Below are 20,346 nucleotides of genomic sequence, written 5' to 3' on the forward strand. Positions count from 1 at the left end.
AACCCTATGCAGCCGCAGCCCCTGGGCTAGGTAAACCGAGTACTCCGGTGCTCCAGCGTAGGCCCACTCTCTAAGTGTCTAGATCCACTTTCGTTTTTGTCCTACCTAGTCGGGTTCGCCCGAAAACACTAACTTTGCATTTACTAGGATCCATAGACTTTGTTCCGCATTACGCGTGAGAGTTCCCACTCTGCACACGACGTCCCTAGGTCTCCTGCTAGCAATCTAAAGGTTCAGTAGTCCAGTCCTAGCGATCCCAAAGCCTATGAGAGTAGTACTTACCTGCTAGTAATTTTGCATTCCACTTTTGTAGTATATGGTTTTTCGTGCCCCTCGGGCATTTGTGTAAATTGTGCGACTTAAAGTATTTTCTTAAGAGTTTTGTTGTGTGCTTAGCTCCCGGACTCATAAAGAGTTCAGGGTAGTCTTGTTATAAATAAATATCTGTTTATTTTCATAACAACTTGTGTGGTGTCCTTTCACTGGGAGTTCAAGGGGTAATGTGATGGTAAAACAGCTGGCTTAACACGCCCTCTAGAGTCTTAGCCTTAGACTGCTCGTATCCATGCTACTAGGATAGCTGGTCTATAAGGTTGACTTACAACCAATCATCAATAAGGGTTGCTGGACTGATACATAGTGATCACTAGAATAGTGAGCACTGCATATCAGGCCAACTTCTCACATTGGTGAGCAGCGGTTGGGATTTGAGCTTGCTGTTGTTTTACCACACATATCCTAAGAATATCTTGTGAAAGATCACATAAGTACTAAGGTACATATAACTTAGCTTAGAATACTCTGAGTTCTACTGAACCAGCTGTTGTAGCTCCTAGGGCCTAGCACACCCTAAACTACAACTCTAGCAAGGGATCAGTAGGTAAACATATAGTGTAGGTAAGTGCACCACTTACACCTCACTAGAAAAGCATGTCTACCCATGGAGAGTCTTCAGAGACTCCCCTTGTGGTTATTGACCCTCCACAGGTCAGCTCAAGATATGCAGCTCTCAATTTCCAGGAGTTGAGACACTTGTGTACCTCCAGGAAATTGAAACAGGGGTCTAACCCCACCACTCCCTTTCTGTTAGGTCTCTTAGAGACTTATGATGCTAGGAAAGCATCTCAGGGAGATGGGAATATGCCAGCCTTAGAGGGTACCACTGGGGATCCAGACCTCCTTGACACTGAAAATGCAGTTGAGGAGGAGGAGCCTGAGGAACTCTCTGGGGATGAGGTAGACAAAGGTCTTGAGGTAGTCAGAAGGCTAACTAGGGTCAACATAGACTTGCTTGGGCTAGGATCTGGGGGACCCCCAGTACTGACCCTAAGTAGGCCTAACCTTGGAGTTAGGAGAGATAGATCTCTTTCTAGGGACTCCAATAGATCTCTGCACTCTAATGCCTCTTCTCAGAGGAGGAGGAACTCTCCCCAGAGGAGATTGACTTCCCCTCAGAGAATGGAGCATGAAGCTAGGATGAGACAGGCTACTCTAAGGATTGAAAGGGAAGAACTTGCCCTGGCCAAAGAGAAGCTTGCCTTTGCAAGAGAGCAGCAGATGAGTGGGTTAGCTCCCACTGGTGGCAGCAATCTCCCAAGAGAAAAAGAGAAGGGTTTAGATACTAAACACCTGACAAAGATAGTGCCCCCCTTAAGCAAGGGGATGACATCCAGAAATGGATGGCTGCTCTGGAGAGGGCCTGCACTGTGCAGTGCATTCCCCAGAGTCAGTGGGCAGCTATACTGTGGCTCTCCTTTGATGGCAAAGGTAGAGATGAGCTCCTCACTACTAGAGTTGAGGATGCTAACAATTACCAGGACCTGAAAAATGCACTGGTTGATGGGTTTGGCTTAACCACTGAGCAGTACAGGTTGCTGTTCAGAGACACCCAGAAAACTCAGTCTCAGGACTGGTCTGACTTTGTTGATTGTGCCACTAAGGCTTTGGAAGGCTGGCTACTGGGTAGCAAGGTTACTGACTTCACCGGATTGTATAATCTTATTATGAGAGAGCAAGTCTTAAATAATTGTCAGAACCAGTTATTACACCAGCACCTGGTAGACTCTGATCTGACCTCTCCACAAGAATTGGGTAAGAGGGCAGACAAATGGGTCAGAACCAGGATTAGGCCCAAGAACCAAGGTGGTGACCAGAAAAAGGAATCAACCAAGCCTCAAGAGAAGGGTGGGAATAAATCTCCAGATCAAACCACATCAGGGCCCAAAAAATCCTCTGAGGGGGGTGGGTCCCAGAATCCTTCTAATAACCAGAAGAAACCTTATTGTTATCCCTGTAAACAGGTGGGTCATTTGAAAACTGACAGCAGTTGCCCAAAGAATAACAATAAGGAGAACATACCCCCAAGTAACATTCCCAAACCTCCTGTTACTATTAGTAGTAATCCCCCAGGTGGTGGGAGTGCCCCCAAGAATTTGGGTGCATTTACTTTGGGAGTTCCTGGGGACTCTGGCCTAACCAGGTCCCCAAACTTAGATACTCTTGTCTGTGAGACTGGCATGGGGTTTGCCAACTTCACAACTTGTCCCAACACTTTGGGCAAGTACAGGCAGGAGCCCCTCATCAATGGTATAAAAGTTGAGGCCTATAGAGATACAGGGGCTAGCATCACTATGGTGACTGAGAGTCTAGTCCCCTCAAGGCAACTTTTACCTGGTGCCACATACCAGGTGACCAATATTGATGGAGTACAGAGAGATCATCCCATGGCAGTGGTCAATCTCAGCTGGGGAGGTGTCACTGGCCACAAGAGAGTGGCAGTGTCACCAAACTTGCCTGTAGATTGCCTACTGGGGAATGATTTAGAGCTCTCAGCCTGGGCTGAAGTAGAGCAAGAAACCCGTTTTAAAATGGTAAACATCCATGGTAAGGTTAGTGGGGCAGTGATAGCCACAGCCCCAGTCCAAGAGGTCCTCCCTGAACAGGTCAGGAGGGCTGTGCCAGTCACAGCCCAATCTCAGACAACTTCCTTCCCAGAACAGGTTGTCAAGGCTGTGACGGTCACAGCCCACACCCAAACTGAGCCCCCTCCTGAAAAGGTTGGGAGAGTTGTGATGGCCACAGCTCAAACTCAGACAGATGATAGTGTTGTGAAGCCTGAAACTATGGATCACTCCACTCAGACAGAGAGCATTGAGGAGGAAGAGAAATCTCCCTCCCACCAGACTTTAGGAAAGGGTCAGCCTCCTCAGGGAACTGATCTGACCCCTTGTGAAGAAACTGCCACAGAGGTAGTCAGGCCTAGCCTGGCAGAACCCCTGATGTCAGTGGACCCTTCCAAGGTGGGACCCAGTCTGGAGCAGGTAACCTGCCCCTCTCTACCCTGCCTCAGTCAGCCCAGGGCTGTAGAGGTCAGGGAGGCCAGTGTTGGACCCCAAAGGGCCCCCTGTCCAAAAGAATTCCCCAATCAGCAGATTAAGGGCACTGAAGCTAGTAGTCCTAGCCAAGTGAAAATAAAATCAACTCCTGAGGGATCCCCCTTAAATTTAGTTAGGGACCTCCCACAGATGGACACTGTTGGGCACAGCCAAACCTGGGATCTGAGGGCCCCAAACCTGACCTGTCCCTCCAGTAAGCCAAACAGAGGGACCCAACCTCCAGCTGTAGGTAGCCAGAGGTTGACCCTGAGAGCCCAAAACAACTCAGTCTTGGAAAGAAAGGCCTCCATGGTGGAACATGATTGGAGGAAGCTGAGCCCAAAATTAGTGGAGCCTCACTTCAGTACTCCATTTCAGCACCAGCATTTTCCTTTGCCAAAACACACCACAGGTAGAGATTCCCTATGGTGGAGACCCTCAGATACCCTTAGGGTGAGGGATTGCTTAGTGGACCATGAGATAGGGGGTAACCATGCCAGTGCTGGTACTTCCTTATATGGCCACTCAGGCAATATAGGCTTACCTGGCAAGGATAGCCTTATCTCCTTTCGTTTGGGGGGGGGGGTTATGTAGGAAGGTAGATCCCTGACTATGGTTGCCCCCAACTTTTTGCCTGGTGTTTTGCTGGTTTTCTGACTTAGTTGACCTGGGGCCCTGCTATACAGGACCCCAGGCCCACTGCTCTCTCTGTAAAATGGATTCCATGTACCTTAGGTACATATCTAATTGGATACTGAGGCACCTTATCAGTCCCTGTACAGTGTACCTTAGGTACCCAGGGCATAGGTGTACCCAGGGCCTACCAGGGGCTGCAGCATGTATTATGCCACCCCTGGCTGGCCATCCAAATCTGACACAACTGGCTGCACGACAGCTGGGGCAAGGTGGTGTAATCACCCTTTGCTATAGATATAGTATTCCTATATCTAAACCTAAATGGGCACACAGATCTCCTATCAGTCACTCCTATAGCAGGCCTTAACAATCCTGAAGGCAGAGTGCTTGGAATCGTGTGAGATGGTGCTCTGGCATGAGCTGAGCCTGTCTGCGGCTTTCGGGATCCATCCCTTAGCCGTTTCCATGATATCGCATACCATATACTCTTAAGTGCATTATAATCCTCGCGGTTATATGCCAACTCTGGTATTGCTTTATCAAAACATGTCGAGTAAGGTGTCATACGAATTGGAATACTAACCCCTTGCCAATTCTGGCGACGGGGTTAGCATTCCACCCTTCTAGAGGGACACGACATGTATGTAACCTGTAACCCCGGTTAAAGTCAGACATAGCCTCAGCTCCACAAGATGGATGCTGCCACCGAGACACAAGTCTGCCCTCCTGCTGCTGGGAGTCCTCCCAGCACAGGAGGCAAGGACAAAGGGTTTCCTGCCAGGGGCGGTGCCAGCACCGTCCCAGACAGGATTTTGTGTATTCTAGGTAGGCAGGGCTTTAGAGGAAGGTGACTGCAAGTGGCACCCCGGTGCTCACTGTGCATAGGCCGGCTGAAACCAGTTCCAGGGGCACTCCAGCCCCTGGCCTGGGGAAAGCCCGCCAAAGGAGAGGGGTGTAACCACCCCCCTCCTAGTCCCACCCATAGGGCAGGACTTAGTCGCGTGCCAGCCCCTTTTTTCAGGATAAAGGTAGGAACTGGCCCCCTTCCAAATCAGATCATCTTTGAATCCTGAAACTACTTTCTACAAGAAGGAACTCAAGAGTCTTCTCAAGATTTCTCCCTTGTGACTAAGGAGTAGTCACCCTGCAGCAGCAGGCACCAACCAAGCATCGCGGTTTGTTGCCAGTCTCTTCTTCGGATCAAGACTGCTCCAGCACGACGAGCACCGGCTTCCCTGGCACCTCTGACCTCAACCTGCATCATCAGCCCAGCTGTGATCCGTGGGTGTGACGAGACCTCGAGGGACCGGCCCTCTTCAGAACTGCACGACGCTTGTCCAGCACGACGCCTGAGTGACCCTCGACTGAGTGCCTTGGGGTAAGAGAAGCCCCGACCCTGAGCAGCTCCAGCACCGAAGTTCAGCCCCCCTGCATCCACGAGATCGGCGTGGGGCCCTTCTGCTTTTTGCTGCTCACCGCGTTGTCCAGGTCGCTTGCCCGTTGGCTAGTGGCCCCCTCACGACGCTACACGACGACAACTACTGCTGGCCTGGTTGCTCCAGACTAGCCCTTGCTCCCCTCCAAAAGAGGAGCACCCTGGACCCTCCTGGTCCACTCAAGACGCCATTTTAGGTCCACCGCGTGGGCCTTGCATTTGCCAAGACTTGTTGCCCAATCCTGGGTCCAGCGACGTCGACAGCAAGAACCTTCGTGGGACAGCTCGCACCTCCATCCTGGTCGCCAACAACGCCTCCTGGTCCGAGAGACTGCAGAGCCCAGCTGCGCCCACTCACCTGACTGCGGTGACTTCGCCCGGTGCCATCCTGGTGCCCACTTAATCACTGGCTAGTGATTCAGAACGTGGTCCCCTCTGCTTTCAGGTCTTCTTCTTCCCTGATCCAGGCTTGGATCACTCCGAACTTTCTTCACTGGCCGCCTGCCAGCAACTCTTTCTTCAGGCTCCTGGTTCATCAACGAAGAAACCCGACGACACTTGAACCCTATGCAGCCGCAGCCCCTGGGCTAGGTAAACCGAGTACTCCGGTGCTCCAGCGTAGGCCCACTCTCTAAGTGTCTAGATCCACTTTCGTTTTTGTCCTACCTAGTCGGGTTCGCCCGAAAACACTAACTTTGCATTTACTAGGATCCATAGACTTTGTTCCGCATTACGCGTGAGAGTTCCCACTCTGCACACGACGTCCCTAGGTCTCCTGCTAGCAATCTAAAGGTTCAGTAGTCCAGTCCTAGCGATCCCAAAGCCTATGAGAGTAGTACTTACCTGCTAGTAATTTTGCATTCCACTTTTGTAGTATATGGTTTTTCGTGCCCCTCGGGCATTTGTGTAAATTGTGCGACTTAAAGTATTTTCTTAAGAGTTTTGTTGTGTGCTAAGCTCCCTGACTCATAAAGAGTTCAGGGTAGTCTTGTTATAAATAAATATCTGTTTATTTTCATAACAACTTGTGTGGTGTCCTTTCACTGGGAGTTCAAGGGGTAATGTGATGGTAAAACAGCTGGCTTAACATGCCCTCTAGAGTCTTAGCCTTAGACTGCTCGTATCCATGCTACTAGGATAGCTGGTCTATAAGGTTGACTTACAACCAATCATCAATAAGGGTTGCTGGACTGATACATAGTGATCACTAGAATAGTGAGCACTGCATATCAGGCCAACTTCTCACAATGGTCACCAAGCATAAATTGGTGAAAAAAATATTGATTGTTAGGGGCAAAAAGGCTACACACCCGGCCTAAAAAGGAGGCAAGAAAATAAGCTCTGAAATCTGGGAAGTTTAAACCTCCCTTTTCAGATGAGAGTTTTAATATTGTCATAGACCTTCTAGCCTTCTTATAGCCCCAAACGAAACTACTTAAAATGCCATCTAATTTTTAAAAAAATAAGTTATTAACGCGGCAAGGTATGGAGCGAAATAAATATAAGAACTTCGGCAAAATGTTCATCTTAATCAGATTCATACGGCCTATGAGATTTAATGGGATCTTGTGCCATTTTTTCAAAAGATTGGTAACTTCTTTTAGTTAGGATATTCTCATGTTATTTTAATTTCTTGGGTCAGATTTTGAATATTCAAGACAACATTACTTTTTGAAATAGGTTTTTACTTCCTTCAAGTTCATCCTTCATTTTTCTATTGAATTTGTTAGTCCTGTAGTTTCAACCTTTTCTTTTTAACATTCTTTCCTTCCTTTATTTTTTAAATTTAAGTTCTTTCATTTCTATGATTATATTCCTGCTTATTGAACTTCAAACTCTGTCTGAAGTCTCTCCCTTTCACTCTATATAAAAATATCTATTCCTCAAGGGTTTAGACAACCCTATAGCCTCATCCATCTTTAAATTTTGTAAATGCATTTTCAACTTTGACTTTAACACCTTGTTTGGAATATTTACAATCTATTTCAATTTCTTTATATTACTCTATTCCTTAAGAGTTTGATCCCATCCGCACGTACTGAAATTTCCTGCATGACATTCAATGCCACTAACAGTTCCCCATTTTTCCCTGTTCTTCTCCGTCTATCTTACTAAACCTGCTCATAAGACTCTCCTTCCTTTTTACCATTTACACTCCAATACACAATCAAAGCAGACACTACTCTTAATATGCTTGTTATTCCACTATTGTATGCAGCAGGTTACCTGCTGCCCGCTGCACCTGATCCTCGCCGCTGACGCTGCCCCAGCCGCCGCAGGGCCGCCCTCCGAGCCTCGGCCTCCCGTTTTCCCGCCGCTGCCAGCCCGCGGCCCCGCCCCCCCGCCAGCCGATTGGTCGGCCCGCTCCCGCCTCCCCGCAGACCCTCCCTACCGGCTCCCCTCTTAAGGGGACCCAGACCCTTCCAAGGGAGCGACCACTGCGCCTCTGGCCTGGTCGCCCCCTCTGCCTTCCTGCTTACCTGCTGCCCGCTGCACCTGATCCTCGCCGCTGACGCTGCCCCAGCCGCCGCAGAGCCGCCCTCCGAGCCTCGGCCTCCCGTTTTCCCGCCGCTGCCAGCCCGCGGCCCCGCCCCCCCGCCAGCCGATTGGTCGGCCCGCTCCCGCCTCCCCGCAGACCCTCCCTACCGGCTCCCTTCTTATGACGCCCCCGGAGCGACCGCGCAGCGGACGCGCGCAGCGGGAGCACCGATTGAGCGCCGAAGGTGCGCCAAAGGTAAGCCCGTCTGCGCCCGTCCGCGCCTGGACCACGCCCAGTGCCAGGACCCCTGGCCCCCACCGACGGAAGCCGACCCGTCGGACCTACGACGCCACCGAACTCAACGCACTCAACACCGGCCGAACCCCGGGCTGCTACCGAGCCACACCGAGACGCACCCACGGATCCTTCAGCTGCCACTCCTGTAAGTTCACCTGCAACCGGACCCACGCCACACCAGCACCCACCAAGCCGAGCACCAGCAGCAACCACCTGAAGTGCATCCTGATCAACACCCGCTCCGTCCACAGACACGCCGTCGAGCTCTGGAACCTGCTCGACACCACAGACCCAGACGTCGCCTTCCTCACGGAAACCTGGATGAACGACTCCTCAGCGCCCGACATCGCCATCGCCATCCCAGAGGGTTACAAGATCACCCGAAGAGACCGCGACAACCAGACTGGAGGAGGCCTCGCCATCATCTACAGGGACACCATCCGCATCAAGACCAACACCGACGACACCCTGACAACCGCCGAACACCTGCACTTCCAGATCCACACGGACCCCAAAACCACCCTCAGAGGCACCCTGATCTACCGACCCCCGGGACCACGCACACAATTCAGCGAGGACATCGCCGACTTCATCAGCCCGCACGCCCTCCCCTTCACCGACTACATCCTCCTGGGGGACATCAACTTCCACCTGGAGAACAACAACGACCGCAAAACCACCACCCTGCTCGACAACCTCGCCAACCTCGGTCTCAAGCAGCTGGTGTCCACCCCCACCCACCTCGCCGGACACACACTCGACGCCGTCTTCTCATCCAGCAAAGACATCACCTTCAGCCACACCACCGGACTCCACTGGACGGACCACAGCTGCGTCCACTTCACCTTCAGAAGAACGACGATCCACCACCACCAGCAACAGGCTGCTTGAAGAAGCTGGAACAAGATCACAGCCGACCAGCTCGCCGCTTCCCTGAGCCAGCACCCTCCCGCCAGCTCAGCGAACCCCAGCCAGGCCGCCGACAACCTCACGAAGTGGATCAGCAACTGCGCGGACGAACTCGCCCCACTGAGGACCCCGCCCAACAGACCCGGCAGCAAGAAGGCCCCATGGTTCACCGACGAACTCATGAGTTCCAAGAAGAACTGCCGAGCCCTCGAGAAAGTCTGGAGAAGGGAACCAACTCCGGACAACATGACCACCCTCAAGCTTGCCACCCGGAAGCACCACCAACTGATCCGCGCCACCAAGAAAACTGCATTCAAGGACCGACTGGACAACAACGCACACAACGGCAAGGAACTCTTCAACATCGTGAAAGAGCTCTCCAACCCCAACGCCGGAAACAACGACATCACCCCTTCGCAAGACCTCTGCAATTCCCTCACCTCCTACTTCCACAACAAGATCGCGGACATACACAACAGCTTCAGCACTCAACCGACGCACGCCACGACCGAACCACCGCCCCCCACCACCACCCTCCGCGCCTGGACGCCGATCAGCACCGAAGACACCGTCCGCACGATGAACTCCATCCACTCCGGATCTCCAACCGACCCCTGCCCTCACCACGTCTTCAACAAGGCCGACGCTGTCATCGCACCCCACCTGCGGGACATCATCAACACCTCATTCGACACCGCCACCTTCCCGGAGAGCTGGAAGCACGCCGAACTCAGCGCCCTACTCAAGAAACCTACAGCGGACCCCACCGAACTCAAGAACTACCGCCCCACCTCGCTCCTCCCGTTTCCAGCCAAAGTCATCGAGAAGATCGTCAACAAACAGCTGGCCACCTTCCTCGAGACGAATGGATCCCTCGACCCCTCACAGTCTGGCTTCCGAGCCAACCACAGCACCGAGACCGCCCTCCTCGCTGCCACTGATGACATCCGAGCCCTGATGGACAACGGAGAAACAGCGGCCCTCATCCTCCTAGATCTCTCCGCGGCTTTCGACACTGTCTGCCACCGCACCCTAGTGCAGCGCCTCAGCAACGTCGGAATCCACGAGAAGGCACTGGAATGGATCATCTCCTTCCTCGATGGAAGAACACAGAGAGTCCGTCTACCACCGTACAAGTCAGAAGCCACCGGAGTCATCTGTGGCGTCCCTCAAGGATCCTCGCTGAGCCCCACCCTCTTCAACGTCTACATGAGCCCCCTCGCGGCCATCGCACGTCAACACAACCTCAACATCATCTCCTACGCCGACGACACCCAGCTGATTCTCTCCCTCACCAACGACCCCGCCACCGCCAGAGCCAACCTTCACGAAGGGATGAAAGACGTAGCCGAGTGGATGACAACCAGCCGCCTGAAACTGAACTCAGACAAGACGGAAGTCCTCATCCTGGGCTCCTCGCCCTCCGCCTGGGACGACTCCTGGTGGCCCCCCGCCCTTGGCACCGCACCCAAACCGACAGACCACGCACGCAACCTGGGCTTCATCCTGGACTCCTCCCTCTCCATGACCAGACAAGTCAACGCCGTCTCCTCGTCCTGTTTCAACATCCTGCGCATGCTACGTAAGATCTTCCAGTGGATCCCCACCGAAACCAGGAAGACGGTCACCCAGGCCCTCGTCACCAGCCGTCTGGACTACGGCAACGCCCTCTACGCCGGAACCACCGCCAAGCTCCACAAGAGACTCCAGCGGATCCAGAACGCCTCGGCGAGACTCATCCTCGACGTACCCAGACGTAGCCACATCTCCAGACACCTGAGAGACCTGCACTGGCTCCCGATCAACAAAAGAATCACCTTCCGGCTCCTCACCCACGCACACAAAGCCCTACTCAACCAAGGCCCAGGATACCTCAACAGCCGCCTCAACTTCTACGCTCCCAAACGCCACCTCCGATCGACCAACCACGCCCTCGCCGCCGTCCCCCGCATCCGAAGAGCGACAACAGGAGGAAGGTCCTTCTCCTACCTGGCCGCCAAGACCTGGAACTCCCTTCCGACCCACCTCCGCCTGACCCAGGACCACCTCTCCTTCAGGAAGAAGCTCAAGACCTGGCTGTTCGAGCAGTAGCAGCACCCCCCCCCCCCCCCCTAGCGCCTTGAGACCCTCCGGGTGAGTAGTGCGCTCTATAAATGTCTTTGATTGATTGATTGTTCTTCATTAAGTTAGGGCTGCTCACCCATCTTACATTTCTTGCTTCACTCACTCACATAATCTCTCTGTTGTATTTGCATGCACTTCAGGCCCATCAATATACCTGTGTACAAATAAATATATGGTAAGTATTTAGGAAATTGTGTGTGCCACTATATCTTTGGCCAAGTTGCAGCTGATTTTCTACTGGTTCCACAATTCGGATAAATACACAGGTCCTGATTCACAAAGAGCCTCCATAGTCGTGACGGACGCTCCGCAGTCATGGTGGAGCCTCCGGACTCATGGCGGAATCTCTTCAATAAGAATTCTTGTTGTAGAGATTCCTGCCACAAGAAAGAGGACTCCGCCACAACTGATGAACGTCCACCAAAACTGCAGTGGTTTTTTGGTAATCGGGCTCACAGGGCCTAACACATAAATAGAAAACCATACTGCAGTGTCTATCTGAGAGACTTGGGATCAATACTCAAATCTGCTGGAACCACAAGACACAAACCAGAAAAACTACAGGGCTGACCATTGGCATAGAGATGCCGCCAACACCACTACAGCTACCATCGCAGTTTAAGCTCTTCTCCCAGCATGAGGCAAATAGCTCAGAGTATCCTTGAGCCACAATAACCGACCTTTCACTCTTAGTTCCACAGGTCACCACATGGCAATGGGATCTGCGCAGATCCAAAACTGATACACACGTGTCTGCAGTCTGCATATCCAATGGGAAACGTGGTTCTATTTTGCCGTCTAAGGGGTCCTTGTGCCATTTACAAACCACTTTGCCTTTGGCCTATTCATTTATGATGTCACCATAACTCCATGGTGGCAATACTGAGCCGTTTCACCTGGTGCTCATAATGCATTCTCTCAGCAGGCTATAGCAACAGCCAAGCAAACCACAACTCACCCACCAAATGCAGATCTTATGACCTCATAATTATTATACCAATAAGTACCACAACCCAAAATGCACAAGTTAAATAAATAACTAAACATATTCAAAACAATAAGTAATATACTACCTTCATAGTCATCTCTCTCATAGTGTTATGGGAAACATAATATGTACTCTGATTTGTAAGATTATGTACGACATCTATAATTGCACTTGTCACATCAAGAGTGAGGTCTTGAGAAATACATTAAGGGGTCGATTCCGATCCGGTTAAAAAAAACGTCTGTGCGAATCGCATCCGGAGCCCTCTCTGTATGACTCATACACACGCAGTATGACCCGACGAGTACGATCCGGAACGGGGCATCAGGATGCAATCCGTACGGTCCACGTCAGGTAAGGGCGATTTGTACGGAAAAGCGCACAATCACATACACACCGTACGGTGCGTACCCCGGCGATCATGGGGGGTATGGACCGTACCCCATGTACGCTGGGTGTACATTGCGTACCCCTGAGATCATGGAGGGTACGCACCGTACCCCATGTACGCTGGGTGTACAGGGCGTACCCCTGCGATCATGGGGGGTATGCACCATACCCGGGGGGGGCGTTCCGTACCTGTTTCGGCACGAACTCTGCTTTTACGGCTGTTTGCAGCTCCCGTAAGAAAAGGGTCGTACGGTGCGTACCCGACACGTATCGTACTTGCTGGGTCGTATAAACCAGCCGCGAGCCATATAGATCTCGCGTACAGTGGGTTCCGACGGAGACTCGTACGGTCTCTGTACGATTCGTACGGAGTCCGGCTCCTGGTACGAATCGTACTTCGACGTACGTACGTGGGACGTTGCAGGGTACGATTCGTACGGGAAAAACGCTCCGAGCGGCTATTCGGAGCGTTTTTTCCCGAATCGGAATCGACCCCTAAGCGTGCAGTGTATGATTTGCAGGGCTGCTGTATGAGTTATGGATTGTGGAGTTAACACGAACTTGAACATTTCAGTGTCTTTATTTCGTAACCATGAATGTACTTTAACTGTGTCTTTTAAAGTGAATTCCTACAATTTTTTAAACCTATATTAAAGGGTTACCAACAAAGCGTACCATAATTTCAGTGAAAATAAATATTGCCCAATATCAGACGTTATTTAGAGTCAGTGTAGTAATAAATGCAGATTCAGACATTTACTACTACAGTACAAAGTCAAATCGAGTGTTATAACCACGGTAGAAGTGCAATTTCTGGACTCTAATCATCCTCTGGATCTTAGCTGACTTCTTTTTGTGCCTATTCAATGAGGCTGGGCTATGCTTCTGCTTAAATACCTGTGTTTATGACTTATACCACTAAAAGAAAAGCATAAACAGGTGCGCAGAGAATAATATGCTAATTAGTAGCATTGCAGATGGTAATACATAGCCTATTAGGAATCATATCCCCTTCCCATATCCTACAATTATATTTAAAAAGCACGTTACACTGTGAAGATGCATATTACAAGTCAGTTGCTGAAAAAGGGGAAAATCTGGAAAAGCCTCAAGGTGAAAAATAAAATGGGAGACAGTTTCAATCCAACAAAAAAACTCTAAACTAATAAATATTTTAGGAGTTCAACTACCTTTTAAGTTCTTCTTCTGATAATGTCTGGTTGTTCGGACCGTTTCCAATTATCTTCAATATCGTACCACCTGTGAATTTATTTGCTTCGCCTCCGACAGTTTTAGAAACCATGTCAACGACATATACATCCAAGTGGAGCGCATCTTTCAAGACCCTGTCAAATTACGTCAGAAAGATTGCCAAGTTAGATGAAAAGAACAAACAGTGTCATTCAGTAAAACACTAGATACATACATTGCACAGGCAATATTTTGAGAACAAATGATTCTGGTCTGAGGTGGCAGAAAAGCTGAAATTCGGTCATATGCTTTTGAGTTTGATTTTCGGGCCATTACAGGATCATCGCAAACTGCGCTCAATTCTTAAATCTTCAATAGCATTTTTCGCCAGATCCCACTTTAAGACATCTGTGTGGGCACAACAGTAAATTTGTGAACGTATCCTTAAAAAAACGGGCATAAGATACCTACCGTTTTGCACATTATTTCCAATTGAAAACAATAAAGTAGAATAAAAAGTGACACAACACCTGGACCCGTATTATGTAATGGACACAGTGTCCCTGTTTGCGCCAAGACACACCTTTAAGATGGCGCGCCTGGCGCAAACTGGACAGTGCACCCTATTAGAATCAATGTGCTGCCCCTGCAGCTGCTCTCTGCACTTCAAAGATGGAAAATAGATCCTGCTGCAGACGGATGCAGTGAGTGGCTGCAACCGCCTTCAAGGGGATGTTTTTCACGCCTTCAGAGGGTTGACCTCAGGTGACTTGGGCCTTTATGTGGTGAGCTGTCAGTTCACCTCCTAAGGGCCAATTTGCTTCTGCAGCCATATCCGAAATAGAGGGAGAGCGCAGAGACAAAATGATTCCCTAATTGGCATGGGGCAACACCCCCACTCAGATGAGGGAACGCCCTTTGAAGATAGTGCTGGTGCTACGTGTGCACCAGCGCCCTCTCAGTACTACACAAGGAGGCAGCCCAGGTGTCTGAGGCCCTTTCTGTAATACCATTGTGTCCCAGGGGCACAAAAAGCGGGCGCAAAAGATCATTGTATCCATGGGGCATTATGCATAATATGGCAGAAGGTGTTTTTTATGCCCCGTATGAGCTCCTCATACAGGATGAGGTTGTTAGTGTTTTAGGGTAGGTACATTAATGGTAAGCTTTTATAAACAAGCATTTACAATGCAACGGTTTCGCCTTTGCCAAAGTTAGAGCTATTGGCATTGTAAATGACAAAATTTTTATTTATGTGTTGGTTTTGAAAACAGATAAATAAATGGCATTGTCATTTACATTGCCAACAGCTTAATCTCTTGCAAATGTAAGACCTATTGTACCCTACTGGATTTCACTGAAGAAATTCAGAGTCTGGTCTGCAGGTGTCACGTGACAGACGGCCAATTGACAGCTGAGGGGGTTAAACCGTGCTGGGGTGGCACATTAAGGCGACGCTTGCTGTCCGTGCTTGTGAGGAGGTAATGCACCTGTTGAGGGAGAGAGAGTGTGTTTGCATATGTGCGTGCATGCATGTGTGTGTGTGAATAAGCACTTCCAAGATTTAGTGGGACTAGAGTTTTTATCTACAAATCATTGTTTTCAGCTGTGTTCTAATGGAATCAAAACAACACTACACCCCCCATAATGCATAGTGTGATCACATAAAAGTACAGAACTGGAAAGAGTGTCCATAATGACCAGCTAGACGGTTGTCACCCTAAGAAGGATGTGCTTCAGTCTCCAGTGCCACGGGCGAGTGGAAACACACACTGTGCTGGTGGAGAAGTAGAAGAAGTACAAGTGTCCATAGAAGAGAAGTAGAGGGGATGCACTCTCCACTCTCTATCCACTCTGCACTCCCTATGCACTCTCCACTCTGCACTCCCTATGCACTCTGCACTCCCTATCCACTCTGCACTCCCTATCCACTCTGCACTCCCTATGCACTCTGCACTCCCTATCCACTCTGCACTCCCTATCCACTCTGCACTCCCTATCCACTCTGCACTCCCTATGCACTCTGCACTCCCTATGCACTCTGCACTCCCTATGCACTCTGCACTCTGCACTCCCTATGCACTCTCCACTCTGCACTCCCTATGCACTCTCCACTCTCCACTCCCTATGCACTCTCCACTCCCTATGCACTCTCCACTCTCCACTCCCTATGCACTCTCCACTCCCTATGCACTCTCCACTCCCTATGCACTCTGCACTCTCCACTCCCTATGCACTCTGCACTCTCCACTCCCTATGCACTCTGCACTCTCCACTCCCTATGCACTCTCCACATGCACTCTCCACTCCCTATGCACTCTCCACTCCCTATGCACTCTCCACTCCCTATGCACTCTCCACTCCCTATGCACTCTCCACTCTCCACTCCCTATGCACTCTCCACTCTGCACTCCCTATGCACTCTGCACTCCCTATGCACTCTGCACTCCCTATGCACTCTGCACTCCCTATGCACTCTGCACTCCCTATGCACTCTGCACTCCCTATGCACTGCACTCTGCACTCCCTATGCACTCTGCACTCCCTATGCACTCTGCACTCTGCACTCCCTATGCACTCTGCACTCCCTATGCACTCTGCACTCCCTATGCACTCTGCACTCCCTATGCACTCTGCACTCTGCACTCCCTATGCACTCTGCACTCCCTATGCACTCTGCACTCCCTATCCACTCTGCACTCCCTATGCACTCTCCACTCTGCACTCCCTACGCACTCTCCACTCTGCACTCCCTATGCACTCTCCACTCTGCACTCCCTATGCACTCTCCACTCACTATGCCCTATCCACTCTGCACTCCCTATCCACTCTGCACTCCCTATCCACTCTGCACTCCCTATCCACTCTGCACTCCCTATCCACTCTGCACTCCCTATCCACTCTGCACTCCCTATCCACTCTGCACTCCCTATCCACTCTGCACTCTGCACTCCCTATGCACTCCCCACTCCCTATGCACTCTCCACTCCCTGTGCACTCTCCACTCTGCACTCCCTATGCACTCTCCACTCCCTATGCACTCTCCACTCTGCACTCCCTATGCACTCTGCACTCCCTATGCACTCTACACTCCCTATGCACTCTCCACTCCCTATGCACTCTGCACTCTCCACTCCCTATGCACTCTCCACTCTGCACTCCCTATGCACTCTCCACTCTCCACTCCCTATGCACTCTCCACTCTGCACTCCCTATGCACTCTCCACTCTCCACTCCCTATGCACTCTCCACTCCCTATGCACTCTCCACTCTGCACTCCCTATGCACTCTCCACTCCCTATGCACTCTCCACTCCCTATGCACTCTCCACTCCCTATGCACTCTCCACTCCCCACTCTGCACTCCCTATGCACTCTGCAGTCCCTATGCACTCTCCACTCTGCACTCCCTATGCACTCTCCACTCCCTATGCACTCTGCACTCCCTATGCACGCTCCACTCTGCACTCCCTATGCACTCTGCACTCTGCACTCCCTATGCACTCTGCACTCTCCACTCCCTATGCACTCTGCACTCTCCACTCCCTATGCACTCTCCACTCTGCACTCCCTATGCACTCTCCACTCTGCACTCCCTATGCACTCTCCACTCCCTATGCACTCTCCACTCCCTATGCACTCTCCACTCCCTATGCACTCTCCACTCCCTATGCACTCTCCACTCCCCATGCACTCTCCACTCCCTATGCACTCTGCAGTCCCTATGCACTCTCCACTCAGCAGTCCCTATGCACTCTCCACTCTGCACTCCCTATGCACTCTCCACTCCCTATGCACTCTGCACTCCCTATGCACGCTCCACTCTGCACTCCCTATGCACTCCCTATGCACTCTCCACTCTGCACTCCCTATGCACTCTGCACTCTCCACTCCCTATGCACTCTCCACTCTGCACTCCCTATGCACTCTCCACTCCCCACTCCCTATGCACTCTCCACTCCCGATGCACTCTCCACTCCCTATGCACTCTCCACTCCCTATGCACTCTCCACTCCCTATGCACTCTCCACTCCCTATGCACTCTCCACTCCCCACTCTGCACTCCCTATGCACTCTGCAGTCCCTATGCACTCTCCACTCTGCACTCCCTATGCACTCTCAACTCTGCACTCCCTATGCACTCTGCACTCCCTATGCACTCTCCACTCTCCACTCCCTATGCACTCTGCACTCCCTATCCACTCTCCACTCTGCACTCCCTATGCACTCTCCACTCTGCACTCCCTATGCACTCTCCACTCCCTATGCACTCTCCACTCCCTATGCACTCTCCACTCCCTATGCACTCTCCACTCTCCACTCCCTATGCACTCTCCACTCTGCACTCCCTATGCACTCTCCACTATGCACTCCCTATGCACTCTCCACTCCCTATGCACTCCCTATGCACTCTCCAGTCCCTATGCACTCTCCACTCCCTATGCACTCTCCAGTCCCTATGCACTCTCCACTCCCTATGCACTCTCCACTCCCTATGCACTCTCCACTCTGCATTCCCTATGCACTCTCCACTCTGCACTCCCTATGCACTCTCCACTCTGCACTCCCTATGCACTCTGCACTCCCTATGCACTCTGCACTCCCTATGCACTCTGCACTCCGCACTCCCTATGCACTCTGCACTCCCTATGCACTCTGCACTCCCTATGCACTCTGCACTCCCTATGCACTCTGCACTCCCTATGCACTCTGCACTCCCTATGCACTCTGCACTCCCTATCCACTCTGCACTCCCTATGCACTCTGCACTCCCTATGCACTCTGCACTCCCTATGCACTCTGCACTCCCTATGAACTCTGCACTCCCTATGCACTCTGCACTCTGCACTCCCTATGCACTCTCCACTCCCTATGCACTCTGCACTCCCTATGCACTCTCCACTCCCTATGCACTCTGCACTCCCTATGCACTCTCCACTCTGCACTCCCTATGCACTCTGCACTCCCTATGCACTCTCCACTCTGCACTCCCTATGCACTCTGCACTCCCTATGCACTCTGCACTTCCTATGCACTCTGCACTCCCTATGCACTCTGCACTCTCCACTCCCTATGCACTCTCCACTCTGCACTCCCTATGCACTCTCCACTCTGCACTCCCTATGCACTCTCCACTCCCTATGCACTCTCCACTCCCTATGCACTCTCCACTCCCTATGCACTCTCCACTCCCCACTCCCTATGCACTCTGCAGTCCCTATGTGCTCTCCACTCTGCACTCCCTATGCACTCTCCACTCTGCACTCCCTATGCACTCTGCACTCCCTATGCACTCTCCACTCCCTATGCACTCTGCACTCCCTATGCACTCTCCACTCTGCACTCCCTATGCACTCTGCACTCCCTATGCACTCTCCACTCTGCACTCCCTATGCACTCTGCACTCCCTATGCACTCTCCACTCTGCACTCCCTATGCACTCTCCACTCTGCACTCCCTATGAACTCTCCACTCTGCACTCCCTATGCACTCTCCACTCTGCACTCCCTATGCACTCTCCACTCCCTATGCACTCTCCACTCCCTATGCACTCTCCACTCCCCACTCTGCACTCCCTATGCACTCTGCAGTCCCTATGCACTCTCCACTCTGCACTCCCTATGCACTCTCCACTCTGCACTCCCTATGCACTCTCCACTCCCTATGCACTCTCCACTCCCTATGCACTCTCCACTCCCCACTCTGCACTCCCTATGCACTCTGCAGTCCCTATGCACTCTCCACTCTGCACTCCCTATGCACTCTCCACTCCCTATGCACTCTGCACTCCCTATGCACGCTCCACTCTGCACTCCCTATGCACTCTCCACTCTGCACTCCCTATGCACTCTGCACTCCCTATGCACTCTCCACTCTGCACTCCCTATGCACTCTGCACTCCCTATGCACTCTCCACTCTGCACTCCCTATGCACTCTGCACTCCCTATGCACTCTCCACTCTGCACTCCCTATGCACTCTCCACTCCCTATGCACTCTGCACTCTCCACTCCCTATGCACTCTGCACTCTCCACTCCCTATGCACTCTGCACTCCCTATGCACTCTCCACTCTGCACTCCCTATGCACTCTCCACTCCCTATGCACTCCCTATGCACTCTCCATCCCTATGCACTCTCCACTCCCCACTCTGCACTCCCTATGCACTCTGCAGTCCCTATGCACTCTCCACTCTGCACTCCCTATGCACTCTCCACTCCCTATGCACTCTGCACTCCCTATGCACGCTCCACTCTGCACTCCCTATGCACTCTCCACTCTGCACTCCCTATGCACTCTGCACTCCCTATGCACTCTCCACTCTGCACTCCCTATGCACTCTGCACTCCCTATGCACTCTCCACTCTGCACTCCCTATGCACTCTGCACTCCCTATGCACTCTCCACTCTGCACTCCCTATGCACTCTCCACTCCCTATGCACTCTGCACTCTCCACTCCCTATGCACTCTGCACTCTCCACTCCCTATGCACTCTGCACTCCCTATGCACTCTCCACTCTGCA

General features: G+C 51.6%; 1 protein-coding gene across 1 annotated transcript in view; it reads right to left on the reverse strand.

Moving 5' to 3' along the window:
- The window catches only part of LOC144762755 (uncharacterized), an 842,179-nt gene that overhangs the window by 661,297 nt on the left and 160,536 nt on the right, over positions 1-20,346 (reverse strand). The window contains exon 11 of the mRNA XM_078648006.1: positions 13,823-13,978. Within this exon, the coding sequence (XP_078504132.1) occupies positions 13,823-13,978 (156 nt within the window). The remainder of the gene's footprint in view (positions 1-13,822; positions 13,979-20,346) is intronic.

This window comes from Lissotriton helveticus, chromosome 6, assembly GCF_964261635.1.
Source record: "Lissotriton helveticus chromosome 6, aLisHel1.1, whole genome shotgun sequence".
Classification (NCBI taxonomy): domain Eukaryota; kingdom Metazoa; phylum Chordata; class Amphibia; order Caudata; family Salamandridae; genus Lissotriton; species Lissotriton helveticus.